Here is an 18,614-nt window from a genome sequence, read left to right as displayed (position 1 = left end):
CTGCAGCCTCAACACTTGAGGCCAATGTTTTACTGTCTTTATTCAGGAAGTCAAGCATTCATCCTAAAAACCACAGCAAATCAGGACCTGGAAAGATGTTATTGTGCTGTAACATACTGAAACAGTCATAACTCTTATAATTTCTTTCATATGTCTTTTGAACTGGCATGCTTTGAAGGACAAACAAAATAAATATAGAAAGAAGGATTTAGTTTTGTTGTGGTCATTGCTGTTCTTATGTGTCTGTCTGTTTGTTTGTTTGTTTTGGATACTTCTCTTGCATAGACTAAAAATAATCACATTTATATATCTTTAAGGTCCAGTTTATCTTCAATCTAAAATTTAAATAATGCTCTTGTTTATTCAGTTTAAATGTACAGTCTTCGTGAGAGCATTAACAAGTCTCTAAGTGCATGCAGAAAAGAGCCTCAAGTTTCTTTATATATATATATATTTTTTTTTTATTAGGTATTTTCCTCATTTACATCCCAAAAGTCCCCCATACCTCCCCCCCCCACTCCCCTACCCACCCACTCCCACATTTTGGCCCTGGCGTTCCCCTGTACTGGGGCATATAAAGTTTGCAAGTCCAATGGGCCTCTCTTTCCAGTGATGGCCGACTAGGCCATCTTTTGATACATATGCAGCTAGAGTCAAGAGCTCCGGGGTACTGGTTAGTTCATAATGTTGTTCCACCTATAGGGTTGCAGATCCCTTTAGCTCCTTGGGTACTTTCTCTAGCTCCTCCATTGGGGGCCCTGTGATCCATACAATAGCTGACTGTGAGCATCCACTTCTGTGTTTGCTAGGCCCCGGCATAGTCTCATAAGAGAGAGCTATATCTGGGTCCTTTCAGCAAAATCTTGCTAGTGTATGCAATGGTGTCAGCGTTTGGAAGCTGATTATGGGATGGATCCCTGGCTATGGCAGTCTCAAATTTCTTAAGAGGGCACAGAATCCTATTTTTAGCTGGGCAAGGTTTGAATCACAGTGCCTCTCTAACATGGATAAGATAGCTTGTCCCTTGCAGAAAACTATCACTGGCAGCTCTCACCAGGAGCCCAAGGCAAGGAGCTCCTGTCAACATTTAAATTCAGAAGACATGATGGCTGGGTTGTTCTCTAGGGCATAACAAAACTTTCAATATAAAAACTGTAGGTTTAGCACAGGATTTACAGCTACTATTAAATGTACCACATTCTAAGAGTCTTATATAAGCTGTGGAAGAAGTTGCTCTTAAGACTGTGGCCGACCATTGCATCTAAAACCTCAAATATAAATTATTTTTAGAAGAAAAATTATATTGACTTGCTCCTAGTAATAGCATTTTAAATAATTCTAGAAATGAAATAGAATTTACTTGAGCTATTTTACTAGTCTGTTGGGGATAAAAGGTATTTCTAATTTTATTTCATAAATTTCAATTTAAGCATTAGAGTCTCAAGGGACTCACTGCTGTCATTAGAAGCCAAGCATTGGTTCCTGTTCACTTACTGTAAGACTGGAAATCCAAGTTCTGCTGTGTAGATCTTTCCCATGCTAACATCTAATTATTTGATGATCTTATGATTTCCAAAATAAATGATTCAATCCAAAAGGATATAAACTTCAATATCATTTTGAATGTTCTAGGATCTAAATATTCTATAATGTAAAAGCCTATTTCTGTTGATTTTTTCCCCCCAGCGTCACTCATTTTCCAGTGAAAAAGTTAACCGGTCTTTTTAAACCCTAGATCTCCCCAATGACTACCCGATTTTTAATTTAAAGCCGGCATTTGGCATGGAAGTTAGGAGAAGTCAACCCCAAACGTGTCCAATCTGCCTGGCTCCCTCTTGTACTTCTGTCATAGTGCAATTGGCAGTCTCACTGTTGGGTTCTTCCTATGTAATGAGTCTTATCTACTCTCTTGATCTTACGGTTGTGGAGATTGCACTGTCCTTGGATCAGCTAATCTGAGAATGACAAACTGAGGAAAGGAATGAAAATTCACAAGGCAATCAATCAAATCCCCAGGCAGAGCCACAACTTTGCAACTCGAATCCTCTCATAATGAACAGTCTGGGACACAGGTTCTGCTGACTGGCCCCATCAGCAGGATGCAACTATTCCAGGGCCACAGAACTTGTGCTGTGTTTGTTTACAGGGTAACCCTGTGTAGCCCAGGCTGGCCTTGAACTTGTCATCCTTCTGCTGCTGCTTCTCCAGTGCTGGAATGACACCTTGTGCAATACCACACCTGGAAGAGTGTGTGTTTTAAAGCTGATCTTGATACAGTTGATGGAGGAAAATGAGAAATGTCTCAACACATATAGGTCTACTCCATATAAATCAAAGCCCTTCTATAAAACCTTATTTACAGAAAATGTAAAAACTGAAGTATTCAAATACATTGCCTAAATTTTCTTAAGCTACATGTTTGTTAATCTAATTCTTAAAGCCATAGGGATTTGTAACCCCATAGGAAGGACAACAATATCAACCAACCAGATCCCCTGAGAGCGCCCAGGGACTAAACCACCAAAGGAGTACACATGGAGGAACCCATGGCTCCAGCTGTATATGTAGCAGAGGATAGTCTTATCTCACATCAGTGGTAGGAGAGGCCCTTGGTCCTGTGAAGGCTTGATGCCCCAGTGTAGGGGAATGCCAAGGCTCTAAGGTGAAAGTGGTGGGAGGGTGGGGGAGCACCCTCATAGAAGGGGGAGAGGGGATGGGATGAGGGTTTGCAGAGAGGAAACTGGGAACAGGGATAATCTTTGAAATGTAAATAAATAAAATATCCAATTAAACAGGGCAAATATTAACTTAAAGTTTAGATTAAATTGAGATCAACAACCTTACCACAGATAGTTTCAATTTAAAATATTTAATAAGATAGTTTTAGTGTAGCCTGAGTTAAAGAGACAAGTTTACTATTTCCAGCAAATTAATGACTTTTCCCCCTCTTGGTAGAGGTAGAAGGAGTCCACGTTTGCGCATCTAGGACTAACTACACAACTTTCTGTAAAGCTCATTATATATTCTAATAATGTGTCTATTCCACCAGGCTTGCCTCAGTGAACTGAGTTGAGCTTCTCTGGTGACAGAAACTAGACTTTAACATTAAAGGTAAGAGACACGGGTACAAAAGCTGCAAATACAGAAAGCAACTAATGTTCCAATTGCAACAAATGATGAGCGTACACATTCCCGCATGTCACTATTATAAAGCTAGTTTCTGCACAAGGTACAGGACGGCTCTGTCTTCCTTGATGGTTCTGGGTTGGTGGCAGCCCACTCAAAAATTCAAAGGCAGTACATTTGTAACCAAAAGGAGCACGCAGGTGGTTTAGGTTTGTTCCAATGGTGTGCATTTACAGACGTTCAATCAGATAATACAGGTCTTTAACAAAATCAGCCTGATAATTTCTAATGATATCCTAACAAAACCTTTCCCACTCATTCTATAAAGGAATAACAGAAACATCTAGTCAAACTCTCCAATGAACTTTCATACAAAAAAAATAGGCTTTCTTCACCCCTAGTATTTGAGAAGATATACTCTAAGGGGTTTTATAGGTAGAAAATACTGCAATGTTGAGAAATAATATTTTCTACAAAGATAGCACAATTAATTTATCCTGTCCACTATAAACTAGGGAGCAAACATTTTCTCTCTGCCTTTCCCCTTGGTGAAGAAATACCCCCTGCTTCTGCAACAAAAGTCACTGAGCTGTCTCTCTGTTGTGGATTTTTTTTTCCAAGTTGTCTGGGGCTGAGATAGGGTGACTTGGCATCAAGCTAACACTGGCCCAGAGAAAGAAGATATTTAAAAAACACCACCACAATTTTGAAGCTATTTTTAGTTCTTGATGTAATTTTAGTTAATACATCTTCATTAGCTCTTAAGCAGAATCTCTGGGGATGCTTTATCTCATACTAAAGGAATAAGACATTTTTAAACCAACTTTATGAATTACCAGCTTTTCTGAACATCAACCTGAAGGGAGCCTAGGGACACAAACAAAAAAAAAACATGGATGTCCTCATATTTCTTTTAACAATTTAATCTTAAAGAGTCTTTCAAATTAATGGCTAAAACCACAATAAGAAGGTTTGGATAATGTTTAGGAACTCAAAGAAAATTATATACTATACAATTTCTGTGAATGGTACCAATACCTTTTTATGTTTATTAAATTTTCTTTAGTTTCTATATAATGTTATAGAAACTAGTAACATTTCTTTGTGAATCAAGAGATAGATAATTGATTTAAAAATCAAGATTCTTCAGGACACAGAAAAGCCACATCTGGTGAAGGAGAACCTGAGGACATGGGGGTTTTTATGACAAGGGAATCTGCACTGTAGTCTCAGAATTGAGAGCTGAGGTAGGGGCATTAGTTAAAGAAGACCAATTGTGCTTTGCAGCAAAACCTTGTCTCAAAACAGGCTAATCCATTTTAGACATCTCCCTTTTAAAAGCCATGGCAAAGAATTTTCCATTTAAGGTTAATGATACGTTAAACTGATTTTACTTAAGTTACTCTTCCAAATTATTTATATATAATTACTAAGTATGAAACAAATGGCTCTTTCTAAATGATCCCAAAGGTTTTCTTCTATTAAATGGGGAAAACTGATGAATTTAAGAATAATGAGGCTGGGCAGAGGTGGCACAAGCCTTTAATCCCAGCACTTGGGAAGCAGAGGCAGGCAGATTTCTGAGTTCGAGGCCAGCCTGGTCTACAGAGTGAGCTCCAGGACAGCCACGGCTATACAGAGAAATCCTGTCTCAAAAAACAAACAAACAAACAAACAAACATATAAAATGAGATGATTTTAAAAAATTACAGATTAAATTTGCTAGAATTTCAGTTATATTTGTGTCTGGCTGTAAAGCTTTCTTACACCTCATTTTCACAGCATCTTCCTGTGAAAATGTATCTGTGACCACACTATTACAGCTGTTCTTAAAGTGTTTCATAGCACCCTCCCCCCACGGCTCATCGGTTGACTTTTCCTAAGCCCTTGGGCTTCCTAGAACAGAATTATAATGTGGAAAGCAATGAATGTTGCTGCTAAAGATGAAGCACCAGGAAGTTTTGATATTGACAGGGGACAGGAATGCTCAAAGACTTCACACTTCAGCAAGAGCTTTCTCTGAGACCTCCTAAGATAGAATTTTCTTGGCAAGGAGGAAGGATATCAGGAGTCAGAGGCAGAAATTGTAAGAGACAAGTAGAGGAGTGACACAAAAGGCACGGAGCTTCAGAGGAATCCGGAATCCAATGAGCATTACAGTTTGTTCAAAAGGTACACATTGCCGTTTGTTCTTTATGTCAAGAAATAATTTAAGAAGCCTATGAAGCTGAATCATCCCATAGCATATTAATATTCTATGAGACTATTAAACAGTATTTGTTTCATTTTCTTCCAGGATCACAAAGCTAATTTTAATATATCCGAATCTACAAAGCTTCAGAGACCCATTCCAGAAATCAATTAAAGGTTCCTTGCACATATGGTTAAGCCCACCAGTAACCAATGATCAAAAAAGGATATGATGTACCAAATGATTTTCAATGTATTTCCTAAGCTTGATTCTCCAGACAAGATCCAGACTCAGCAATGAATGGTGATGACCCATGACCCTGTAAACATCTCTGTCTCCTGTGCGCAAGACGGCCAGATTATAATGCACAAAAAGCAACTTAGCCATGAGTGGGATTGATCATAGAGCTCTTACCTGACCCCCCTTAGGCTGGTATTTGATGTTGTCAGTTGATCCGATTTTGGACTTGACATTCTTTAGGTCCGGCAGTGGTTGGTTAATAAGCCGAAGCTGCTTAGGAGTAGCTGGGGACTTTGGAGGAGTGCGGATGATGGCAACTTTCTTCTCACTGGGCACCAAGATGCCAGATTTGGGGGTTCCTGGTGTCCTGGGGTAGCTCGGGGTTCCCGGGGTGCCTGGGGTACGTGAAGAGTAACTTGGGGGAGTGCCAGGGGTGATTGCAGTCGATCCAGGGGTAGTAGGTGTGGAGGTGCCACTTTTTCCTGCTCTGCGAATTGGTTCTGACCCTATGGTAATGAATAGGTCACACACACACACACACACACACACACACACACACCACGAGGAAAGGACAGAAAATCACATCAGAGCGTTAAAAAATTCTCAAGGTAGTCTTCTTCCCACACAAAGTTAGTACTCATAGAGTTCTTAATTCAAATACATTTAGCACTCTTTAGTAAAGATCACGATAAGGCTCAAAGAGGCCAAAGCCCTCTTAGCATAGACTTCAAAGGATGCAAATATTGCCCCAAGTTAAACAATGCTAAGCACAAGTTCCACAATGACAATAATGTTTTCAGTGTAGACAAACCACTAAATGTCAGGTATGATAGTGTACTAGCTAGTTTTGTGTCAACTTGACACAGCTGGAGTTATCACAGAGAAAGGAGCATCAGTTGGGGAAATGCTTCCACGAGATCCAACTGTAAGGCATTTTCTCAATTAGTGATCAAGGGGGGAGGGCCCCTTGTGGGTGGTACTATCTCTGGGTTGGTAGTCTTGGGTTCTATAAGATAGCAAGCTGAGCAAGCCAGTGGAAGCAAGCCAGTAAAGAACATCCCTCCATGGCCTCTGCATCAGCTCCTGCTTCCTGACCTGTTTGAGTTCCAGTCCTGACTTCCTTTGGTGATGAGCAGCAATGTGGAAGAGTAAGCTGAATAAACCCTTTCCTCCCCAAGTGCTCTTTGGTCATGATATCTGTGCAGGAATAGAAACCCTGACGAAGACAGATAGTTATGTCTCAATAGGGAGATTACTATTAAATCTCTGAAAGCAATGTTGAAGGAAAATAAGTTACAATATGACAATCGTGGCCATTTTCATCATTATAGAGTAGTTCCTAGATTACAGAGATCTGGTTTTCCATGGAGTTTTATAGAACATTTATACAGCATTCAGTTTCTTCCAAGACAAGGTTAAGGTGTGAAGGAGAATTGTGAAGTCATCAGTGGACTGAGGACCAAATCTAACCAGGTTTCGCTGTGCAGTATTTGATATGTTATTATTCTGTCTGTTAGGTTAGCTTTTATTGTCTTTGAATTGAAGCTGCTAACAAATGACTACCAGAATTATTAACTCAATCAGGTAGAAAAGATGCCTTAAAGGTCTTGTATCTAATATGTGCTAACCATGGTAGCTATTTTCATTGAATGGAAAAGGATAACAATTTGATACAGGATCTGCTAGATAGTCTCAGCAGCAATGTAATCTACAGTGTAATAACTGAACATTACACAGATCACACAGATTGCTATAATTGTGAATCAGTCCACTATGGGCCAGTAAACAAAAGGGATAAAAGACAGTGTACAGGACACATCATGTTAAAGGTCATTTGGCATAACATTTTAAAAAAGAAATTAAGTAGAAACTTCATTTTTCTCTCATGTGTGTACATGTACGAATATGTTGTGTGTGTACAAGCTAGAGGTCAGTATCAAGTGTCTTTATTGTTCTTCACCTATAGTGTGAATCAGGGTCTCTTACTGAACTTGGGGCTCATAGATTGGCTAAGTTTTCTGGCCACTGAGTTCAGAGATACTCCTGTCTGATCAGGGCTGGGCTGCAGATGTCCAGCACCATGCCCAGTTTTACACTAGTGCTAGAGAGCCCAATTCACGAGCTCATGGTTTTGTAGAAGTACTTTCTCTAATGAACTATCTCCCTAGCCTTGGGTTTTAGGTTTTTCACTTAGATTTTAAGATATGTTATTGTAGTAAGAGTTAATGGTGTAGAGATGTATAAAGCAACTCAATGGGTGATTTTCTTTCTTTCCTTTCTTTTCTTTTTAAATTTTCTTTTCTCTCTCTCTCTCTCTCTCTCTCTCTCTCTCTCTCTCTCTCTCTCTCTCTCTCTCTCTCTCTCTCTCTCTCTCTCTCTCTCTTGGTTTTCCGAGACAGGGTTTCTCTGTATAGTCCTGGCTGTCCTGGAACTCACTTTGTAGACCAGGCTGGCCTCGAACTCAGAAATCCACCTGCCTTTGCCTCCCGAGTGCTGGGATTAAAGGCATGTGCCACCACGCCCGGCGATTTTCTATTACATTCTTTTCATAATTTATTTGTTTTAAGTTTGAGTCAAGAGAAAAACATCTTTCTAAAACAGGCTATCTTGAACTCAGTAGATATGAAGACACTCTATTGCCATTTGTTCCATCAACTCTCTTGACACAAAGCATTTTTTTTTTTGGGGGGGGGAACAATCTACTATCTAGATTTTCTAATTTTTATCTATAAAGATAATATCTTCTAAATATAGGCTTATTTTACTTAAACACTACAAACTTAAGTAAGCCTCTTTTTCACTTAAAGGATTAAAGGAAAACAAAGTAGGATGACCTACTGGTGGTCCGTCGTGCTGAAGAGATGGAGCTATTCAGAGAGAAAGAGTGCTCCTCCCTGTCTCCTGATACACCCCTGCGAGGAGGGAGGATGGAGGAAGGTCTTGGGAGGGAAGAACGTTTTTCTGGGCTCTTGGTTATTCCATCCTGATTAGGGAAAATAAAGACAGTAGGTTCATTTTAATTATGCAACAGTAATCTGGTCATTTTTCCTGGCAATTTTTTTTTGATGCACCAACTTTAATATACTAATAAAACTTTCTGTTTCATTACTTAGAGTTTATAGTGTCTGAGTTGTTCTGAGCTTTTATCTTGAAGTGACAGTATCAAAAATGAACTGTGGTGTTTAGTTTTTAAACAAGAATGGAGATGGAAGGAATTTATAAAACTGTTTTTCATAAATCACTAATACAACCAAAAGCTTTATTACTTAGTATTTTTAACAAATCCATCTAATTTGTAAATACTGAATTACTTCTCGGTATCAAATAAACACCCTCAGTTTGAGACAGTTACCAAAGTTTGGTCAATATTGGAAACAAAACACTGCCTATAGTAATAGGAAAGTTGAATTACCATGTTTGATAAGCTAAGAATTATGATTTAAATGCCGTATAGGGTTGTAAGGTTGCCAAACTTGTCTCTAAGCTACTTATTGAAATCATTCAAATTGTTCATTGTAAATTTAGAACTTCATTAGTAGACTTTAATTGCTTTTTTCCATTCATAAAAAGAGCAAAAATACTTCATGTTGGCTTTGTCTTTTAAAAACATAGTAGAATGTCATGTTGTCATTAAAATGGTTATTAATAATGATTACTATTAAATTAAAAATATACAATGTTTTCTTTTTGGTTACTAAACCTATAAAGAGGGAAATTACTATGTTTAATTTTCTCAACTAAATTATTATACAGGAAGTTTTAGAAAATTAAATTATAGAAATAAGCGATGACATAGATAGAAATATTCAGGTTTCACACATGAAAAAATAATTTATTTTTTTTAATGAGAAATACACAATAGAGATCCAAATATCACGAATACCCAGTGCAATGCCACATTGTCATTAAAATGGTCACTAAGAATGCTCACTATTACGTTAAACGTCAATATACACTATCTTCTTTTTTTGTTACTCAACCTATAAGGAGGGAGAAAAATAAAGGCTTTAAAAATCAAAATGGTAACTGTAGCCATCTTTAGTGAAATGGATTATAGCTAATATTACTTCTCACCCATTTACATAGTTTCATTTAGACTTATAATGAAAATGTAAAATAGTATATTAATTATAAAAGCTAAAGTATGTTCTATTAAAAAATCTAAGTGAATTTTTCCTCCCCATGGCAACTCATTGTGCAGTTTTCTGTATGTTATCTTGGTAACAAAGCAAATCCAGTTGTGTCCTCCCCAACTACCCTCATCCATCATTCTAGATGATGTCAGTTTTGGCTTGGATGCTACAAACAGGTTAAAATGGACATTTAAAAAGAAATACAATTATCTACATAATACCTACACTTTGTAAGACATTGAGCGAATACCAAAAGTTGAATGAAAGAGAAAAATAAACTTGTTTTACTCACAGTGACTTTATCCTTCGCCTGTTTAAAAGCACTGGGAGCCTGAGCCAATTCACCACTTGCTGCTGTTGAAAAGGAAAAAAAAACAACTTAGTGTCCCAAACTCACAGAAATGCATTTTCTGATACTTGGGTTCTACTATCTCATAAGACTAAGGCAAAATACAACTCTCTTGCTTTTGAGGCTCAAGGTTAGTAGCCAAAGGAACTTGGGTAACAGTAATGCATTATGTGGCTCCAACTATAGCATGTGCAAATTAATACAGACTGTTGTCTCCTGAAGTGCAAGAGAGCACAGCGCACACACTCTTTTTCATATGAGTCACCAAGGCACTTACTTCTGAGTATTCACCATATACACATAGAATCTTTAGATCAAAAGTCACAGAACATCAAAGCAAATGATGCCTAGTTAAAGGAAAGGAATATGATTGGTTTTGGGGTTGGAATGATACAGAAATGTCCAAGCCTCCTCTTCTAGAAGCCACTGGCTAACTTACAGATCCGTCTACATTTTACCTCCCAGGCTATCATGGCCAGCAAACCCTTTGCCTGTGCACCTCTTCACTTTGCACTATGATTGACATACTTGTCTGAAGTGAAATTGTACCATAAGAAGGGAACAAGAACAACTTCTCAGGGACAGAGAATGAGAGACTTCAAGTTCAATAAGTAAAACATGTGTTCTATGCATGCACTTCCTGTATGACACAATTACTGCATCTGTTACTGCTGTTTCTCTTGATGCTCTTGTTTTGCTTCTGGACTGAATTTTAAATTCCATCCCACCCTACATTCTGTGTAGATGACTTACCTGAACTGATAATCCTTTGTGTTTAAAAATAGCAGTATTTGACTGATGTCCTCAGAAGTAAAATATTCTAGCTTGTACGTTTACTATTTATTTATAGAGAAATTGTCAAAAAAAAAAAAAAACTCCTTATAAGCCCTCAGAGTAGTTCTAATAAAAAGGTCCTATGCTATGTGAGTTGTTATATCAAGAAAATGGCTGCCTATAGTGTGTCTATTGTATAAGGACTGTCTAGGAGGACTTTTCAGATCCTACCTTAGCTGTGAAAATGATGTCATTGACTCTATGACATATCTAAAGTTCCTGCAATGTGTATATGAAGTTTGCTTTAGTTCAATAACATCTGTATTTTGTATGGTTTTCCTGCTGGCTTCTTTTGGTATTTGACTAGAATAAGGGGATACTCCAGTCAGCCTGAAATTTAAAAAATCATTTTAAAGAATAAACATAAAGAGGGAGGGTTAGCTTTTAGTATGGTAAAGTGAATGTCAATAACATGCAAGCATGTCATATGAATGATTTACAAACTATTTTATATTACCTCTGATATTGCACAATTCTAACAGCAGTTTTAGCTTTTTAGGTAGAACACAGAATTCTTAATGTTCAATACAAGAGAATATATTTCTCAGAGCATTTGTCTGAGTAAAATAGAATTTCTAAAATCATGACCTACTTAGCTAATCAAGATAAAACACTTGGAGTTGTATGTTAACTCCTGATTTCTAACTTTGAAGTGCTCTGTACCCTGAGTCTTTCTCAAGGTTTGTGTATAGAAGAGTTTTCCAAATTAAAATCTTGGCTGGGGTACTGTTCTTGCATAAAGTATGCCATATGGTTTCTATATGTAGGTCACAAACACATGCTACTTGAAATTTTGGCCAAGCATGGCGCTACATGCTTACAATCCAAACATTGGGGAGGCTAAGGCAGGAGGATCATGAATTCAAGGCTGACCTAGGATATGTACAAATACTTTGTCTCAAAAAGCATAGAACCCCCAAACCCAAGCCCCAAGTATAAAATCTAAACAAACAAAAATAATAGAGACTTTTGGTGGTTGTTCTAGAAGATCAATGTCTCTGATTTTTTTCTCAGTAAGGTCAATGATATCATTTCTAATCTTTAAAGTGACTCAAAACTTTATATGAAGCCATTTGTAATGAATAATAAAAAAGAACAATTTCTGATATTTTGTAGACTACAAGAGTATCCACATAGACACTAAGAAAATTTAAAATTAAGATTATCATAGCATAATTTGGCACACAGAGTAAACAACCTGATACTCTACAGTGAAATTTCCAAGTAAAGTATAGAGCTATATAGATTTCTATTGTGAATTATTTAAAAAAGATTTCTATTTTATGTATGTGGGTATTTTGCCTAATGTAAGTGTACAAGATATGTACAGTGCACAGAGAGGCCTGAAGACGGGGTTGAATTCTTCGAAATTGGAGTCGTAGATATTGTGGACTGACACGTGGGTGACATGTGGGTGACAGGAACCAAACTCAAGTCCTCTGTAAGAAGGGTAAGTGTTTATAAAAATAAAGCCATTGCTACAGCTCCTTTCCTGATGACTCCTCCCATGTTTTATTCTTTTCTTCTATTAGATTTTTAAGCTTATGGTTGTGTAAATTTGGGAGAGACAGAAAGAAGTAGAAGGCAAAACATGTCTTTCCCCTCCTCATATGTAGTCCAGGTCTCTCAGTATAGCCCAGGCTGGACTCACACTAAAGATCAACCTAAAGATTCACCTTCCTCTGCCTCCCCAGCACTAGAATTATAGAAAATATATCTATGTCTAACTCAGTTGTAAGGGAGTGGAGTTTTAACGTAGATTTCTGCACATTGAATTATATTAGAACATTTGACAGTTGGGATGAACATCTTTAAGAAAATCTCAAAGATGAAGTACAGGAGATTGAAAAGGTGTTCACTTTGAACCTGATGAATAAAATCTGATAGTTTAGACATCAGTTTCTTTCTTCTTCTTTCTTTTCATCTAAAGAAAAATAATCTTGAAAATTAGTCTTATTTCGGGGGGGGGGTTCTCAATTCCAAAGTCTAAGTCAGTATACATGGTCTCAGTAAAGTCAACATCAGTAACAGATTTGGCAGTAAAAATAGAGAAAATAGGACAAATATACATGGATTTAAGCATGGAGGAGATAAATAAGCAAAATAATGAGAATGCATACCACGGTTAAATTCATCGCCATCGTCTAACCAAACACACAGAATGAAAATAGGGATCCCCAGAACGTGACAATAGAGCACAATGCCAAGATACAATCACGCACTGCTATGTCTGAGTATGACAAAGAAACAGATGGTCATGACCTCTTCTGCAGGGAGGGAAAAAAAAAAGAATAATGATACAAGACACTTAATAGCGAAACTGTTCATGATTGCTGAGATTTGGAAGTAAAACAAAATGAAGAAGCTTCTACAGTAATGAGACTTAAAAAAAAATACACATCTATGTTTGCCAGCCACATTGCAGAATTAAACAGTCACCTGTGGTTTTCCGCTTAACACAGGAGAGATGAGTTGGTCTAGTGTATTTGATAGCAGGTTTTAAAATGAGTTTCCTGGAAGGAGAGTGGGCCTGAACTTCTGATTTTTTAGCAAGTTCAGCCTTCTTATAAACTGCTATGAATAAGAAAACACAAAAAAGCATACCATCAGGAAAGAAAGCAAACACTTGGAATGAAAAAATGAACAAGATTTTTGTAACTAGTTAGGCAAGTTGCTTTGTCAAAAGAGCAATAACAAATTAATTTAAAAACAAAACCGCACATTTTAAAAGAAGTGATTGTTAAATGAACCTTTTTTCCTTCTCACTTCATCCCTGGAGACCGTGCTAGGTTCCTTTTTAGCTACTTTTCTTTCAGGAGTGGAAATTCTGCCTCTCCCGGTTTTAAAAGGCTTTTCTTTTCTATGTTTCTCGAGAGACGGTCTCCGAGCTTCCTTCTCAGCTCTCTCCTCTTTAGGAATAGTTTCTAACTGCTCTGTCAAGATGCTTCTATCATCATCTGCGGATCAAAGCAAACCATGGCAACAAGAAGAGTGAGATCATTAGTGACAGATGTATAAAACCCTTCACATACTTAACACAATGTAAAGTAAATAGAGACTATTATACATATTCTTTAAATGTTTAAAGTGAAAACCAAATTCCCCACTAGGCTACTGGATCTTAGTTGGGAGAAGATTGAAAAAGAGGCACACCTTGAGTGTCCACCCACAGGCTGTCGGCGTCCATAATGGAGTCATCAATGGTGGTCTCGTCCTTGTAATCATCGTAAGTTTCTGTTTTATATTCTGAGAACGCAACCTCCTCTTTCTCAGGGGTAGCTGGAGCATCTGGAGAGCCATCCTTGGGTTCTGCCTGGGCTTCTGCTGCCATCTCTACTTCAAGCTCTTCATCGTGAGGGCATGGTCTCCTTTCTTCCTCAGGCTGAGCTGGAGCTGCAAAGCGCACACTGTGGGACCCCGACTCCCCCTCATCAGTTGTGGTTTGTACTACAGTGATGAAATCATCCTCGATGGTCACCACAGACTCAACCACACCTTTGTGCTCACCTGGGCAGGTCTCCACAAACTCCTCCCTACTTCCTGAAACAAGCAGGTCAGAGATCTGGAGGGTATCTGAGCGGAAGAGCAGTTTGTCATACTCTCCCCCAGCTTCTATCTCTTCTTCCTCACTTGGGACCTCTGCTGGTTCGGACACAATTGCTTCAGGCTGTGGCTGGGTGACATCAGAAGGTATGGCAGGTATATCCGGAGTCTCTGTGCTCTCTTCCTTTGGCAACTGAATGAATTCCATCTGGACCTCACCCTTCTCATCAGTGGATAAATCAGCTTCGGAAACTGGAGGCGGGCAAGGGATTTCTACAGACAGCTTGAGGGCAACTTCATCTTGAATCAGTGATGTCTCTGGAGATGTTTCTTTCTTGCCCTCATCAGGCTTCAGGGACTCCATAGTGAGGCTTTCATGCTCACCGCTAGACTCATAGGACTCTTCTTTGTCTACAGCCTCCTGATGCACTAAGTCAGGCTTTGTCACCTTCTCCTTGACTTCTGTTTCATTGACTTTGACACCTTCCTTGGTATGGCCGGACTCAACACCCATGAAGGAATCTGCTTCTTGAGGTGCTTCGGATGAGAGCGTCAGCTCCTGAGCAACCTCAAACTTAAGCTCTATGGCTTTCCCAGCATCTACATTCATCCCAGAAGCCATCTGTCCAAAGTCACTGACTTTTATATCTAACTGACTTGACTCAGCTTTCTTTGCAGCAAAATCTAGACCTTGATCAGCTTTTGTGGTTGGCTCAACCTCAGCTACCTCTGGTACTGAACTGAGACCTTTCTCTGTTTTCTCAGGTGATGTATCTTTAGTTGTTATCAGTTCTTTGGTGGAGGTTTGATCATAGGTTATACCTAATCCAAAGAGCTCTACTTTATCCCCCATCTCTTCTGACTCCTTGACATGTTCTTTTGAATCAAGATGCTCTTCACTCTTTTCTAGGACAGTATCCAGCTTGTCATTAGCTTTCCTGTCATGGTCAAACTCCCTACTCAGTCCTGATTTGTCAGCAGAAGTGGGTGGAGATGCCTCTTTCTCAGCAGTGAACTCATCTTTGACTCTTCCAGCAGCTGCAAGTTTTACTTCAATTAGTGAAAGGTCAGTGGCCAAATCTCTACGGACTTTGTCATCGGTTCCTTCATAAAATGAACCACTCTCTCCTGACAAATTCTCACTGTCTTGAACTGGTGATGGGAGAGGGACTGTATACTTGTTGAACACACAGTATCCCATGTCTTCAAGTTGACTATCTGGTTTTACAGTGACTGGGCTTTCATCAGCGACAGGTGGCAAACTAGCACTACTCTCTGCAAGCATAGCCTCTGATGGGACTGATTTCCTCCTGGCAACCTCAGCATCTGCACTCACAGAAGCTAACCTGGACCTGGTTCCTGCCAGATCTAGCATCTCGGGCAGGTCAGGGGCCATGACAGTACCATTTTTGTAATATTCTTTGGCTGGAAAGGGTGACTCAGAGGATGTTTCAACTTGGGTAGTTTGCCCTCCAGTCACTTTTGTTGGCTCTGCCTTATCTTCTTCCTCTTTGCTCTCTATTGGAAAGCAAGGCATCTTCTCCACTGCAGGTGTGGTGGGGGGCAGGTAATCATCTCCTTCATCCATGCTTCCGCTAGTGTTGGTTAGAATATCAGAAGCCAGAGGGGAAAGATCATGGCCCCGGCCAAAGTTAAACCCAAGGGCAATGGAATCAAGGCAAGACATAGGCAAGTTGATAGACATGCTTCTTTGTTCTATTGCAGACCTTCCACCAAGCCCTAAGCTTCGACTAAGTGTCAGATCATCCTTATTCTTACTATGAAGGTCCCTTTTCTCTCCATAAACTTTGGGGTCAATAGTGAACATTCTTTCTTGAGGAGAACTTGGTTCTTCAGGTAACTCGGATGGATGATCGGGTGTATAACTCTGGGCAAGAGTGCTGTACCCTGCTTCCTGTGCTGGAGGACTAGGCTGGGATGCTTTTGCCTGAAGTTCCTTTTCATCATGTTGGTTCTTGGGAGATATAGTATCAAGAGATTCCTGGGCACTTCCTCTTGAGTCACTCAGCTCATAGTAATCACTGCCCAACTCAGTGCTTCTTGCCATGTCTTCTTTCAATGCAGATGTTTCAAAGTACTTGGACATCCCTGATTTATCTTCATAAAATGGCATCTCAACCTCAGTTATTGTCGCAGTCCCAGCTCCTTCAAGCTTATTTTTGTCAGCTGTTTTCTCTTCAAAAAGTCCCTGGATTTCTCTCCTTTCACTTACTGCCTCTGGCTCAGATGAAACTTTCCCCAAGGTCTTGGAGGTCATGGCTGCATCTGTAACTGCTTGCTCCAGACTTATCGGGAAGGAGTCTTGTTTTAACTCATCAATTGTGTGTTCTTGGCCTTTCTGGTCTTCCTTGGAGAAAGACTGCTCAGTGGAAGTCTGAATTACACCTGTTTTATCATCTCTTAGTTTCAAGGATTCCTCTTCTTTTGCCACAGCTTCTTCGATGGAAACAGTTGATTTCTCTTCAAGCTTTGTCTGTGGTTCAGTTTCAGTGAGTGTAGGTTCCTGAACACTGGGCACAGAAGTCTCTTTTTTCTCTTGATTCGTGGTAACCTTATCTTCTCCTGAAATGTTCTCCCCAACATAGCCTTCCACAACTGGACTATGAACATTTCCCAGTAAAGTGGTAACTTCTGAGATGGAAACATCTGCCATTTTGTCTGCTTTATCTTTCTGTGGCTCCTCATCTTTAGAACTCTCTTTGGAAGTAGCTAGAGCACTGGGGTCCTGCAGAGACACTTTGTCATCTGATTGGAAGAAGATAGGGGCAAAGGGTCGTGGCCCTTCTGAGACTCTCTCATTCTTCATAGTGTCTAAGGGAAGAGTGAAACTTCCACCATGGAAGGGGCTTGGCATGGGAGAATCAAACTGCTTCCCTTCCCACCTTGGGATATCCTCTAGCACATCTTTTTCCCTCATGGGTGTCAAGGGGCCAGGAGATATTGGGGCAGCTAAACCCCATTCATCCTTCTTTGATTCCGTGGGCATTTCAATGAACCAGTCTTTTGGCTCTTTTGGAGCTGAGGGCTCTGCTGAGAGGCCAATGCTAGGCATTGATATGCTTGGTTCTGTGCTCTGTTTCCTGTCTTCCAGGTTGGTACCGAAAGTCTGTGCAAATGGAGTTGGAGGCAACTTTTCTCCTTCCATGCCTTGGAGATCCTTTTTATCCTGGGGAGTTTTACTTGTATCAGGAACTAAGGCAGCATGTTCAAAGTCTTCACCAGGCTTACTTGGCATCTTAAACTCCATTTCTCCCTTGTCTAAAGGCTCAGCGAATGAGGAAGGAAATTTCTGCTGCTCAGGGAACTCCATCTTCGAGGCTGTAAGTAAATCTGAAGTAATCGAGTTGATTTTCAAATCAGATAATGGGCAACAGCTTTCAGGCACTTAGCTTAAAATCATATTTACAGAGAGGAAATGAATGGGAAGGTAAGAGGGAAGCTATGGACCATGCAAGCATGCTGCCCACTGAAAAATGAGCATGGGAATGTCAGGCCTGGAATCTGTATGTCCTAGCACTGAGCGAAGTCCTGTTCTAAGTGAGTTATACAAAGAGTTAGCCTTAGGTTACTTGTTCTGTTTGTTTATTTTAGCCACTTCTAAACAGTGTATAGTGCGTAATTACTTGGAAAATGGAGAAGCATCTTCATTTCATTAATAAAAGTTGAAGTTAATTTACATTAAGGAAGTAGATAAATAGGGTACTAGAATATGTATATGAAGGATATTTACTGAATAGTGCAAACTTTCTCACTGGCAGGCCATAGGGGAAATGCCAATAAATACATAATGATACAAATATTAGCAGTTTTATGTACTTGATGAAAAATTAGAAGGATCCATATGGACAAACTAAAAGTTACTGCTATAAAAATTTTAGAAGATAGCAGAGATTAAAGTAAATATTTGATGTCAATTTTATATACATCGCCTAAGAAGTGATGAGCCAGTAGGCACTCAATCTAAAATTTTAATTCCCAGCATGGCTTCTAGATTAAAATGGGAAGTCATAAGAGCAAGACATTTTTAAAGAGTCAACTATCATAATATCCCCAGGGTCCTGATTTCATTCCTAGGACATGGCCAGCTAGCAACACAATGGCTAGTATTTGCCCCAGATAATCTTTGCATCAAATAAATGGTGTGCTCTTGATTTTATTGATATGCCAATGCAAGAGT

The 18,614-nt window shown here is 39.2% G+C and overlaps 1 protein-coding gene across 22 annotated transcripts in view; it reads right to left on the bottom strand.

The window, feature by feature from the left end:
- The window catches only part of Map2 (microtubule associated protein 2), a 278,479-nt gene that overhangs the window by 11,919 nt on the left and 247,946 nt on the right, over positions 1-18,614 (bottom strand). For 7 of the 22 annotated variants that reach the window (XM_085838066.1, XM_029476932.2, XM_085838017.1 and 4 more), the window contains 6 exons: positions 14,027-17,767; positions 13,624-13,830; positions 13,313-13,447; positions 9,983-10,044; positions 8,396-8,540; positions 5,732-6,063 (listed from right to left, as the gene is read on the bottom strand). In XM_085838066.1, coding sequence (XP_085694192.1) covers positions 5,732-6,063; positions 8,396-8,540; positions 9,983-10,044; positions 13,313-13,447; positions 13,624-13,830; positions 14,027-17,767 — 4,622 coding nt within the window. The remainder of the gene's footprint in view (positions 1-5,731; positions 6,064-8,395; positions 8,541-9,982; positions 10,045-13,312; positions 13,448-13,623; positions 13,831-14,026; positions 17,768-18,614) is intronic. The other 15 variants (XM_085838013.1, XM_085838024.1, XM_085838010.1 and 12 more) reach the window with 9 other exon arrangements.

Source organism: Mus caroli, unplaced genomic scaffold (genome assembly GCF_978045245.1).
Source record: "Mus caroli unplaced genomic scaffold, Mus_caroli_1 scaffold_1, whole genome shotgun sequence".
NCBI classification, from domain to species: Eukaryota; Metazoa; Chordata; class Mammalia; order Rodentia; family Muridae; genus Mus; species Mus caroli.
Note: the sequence above shows the minus strand (reverse complement) of the source record. Positions and strands in the feature narration are given on the sequence as shown.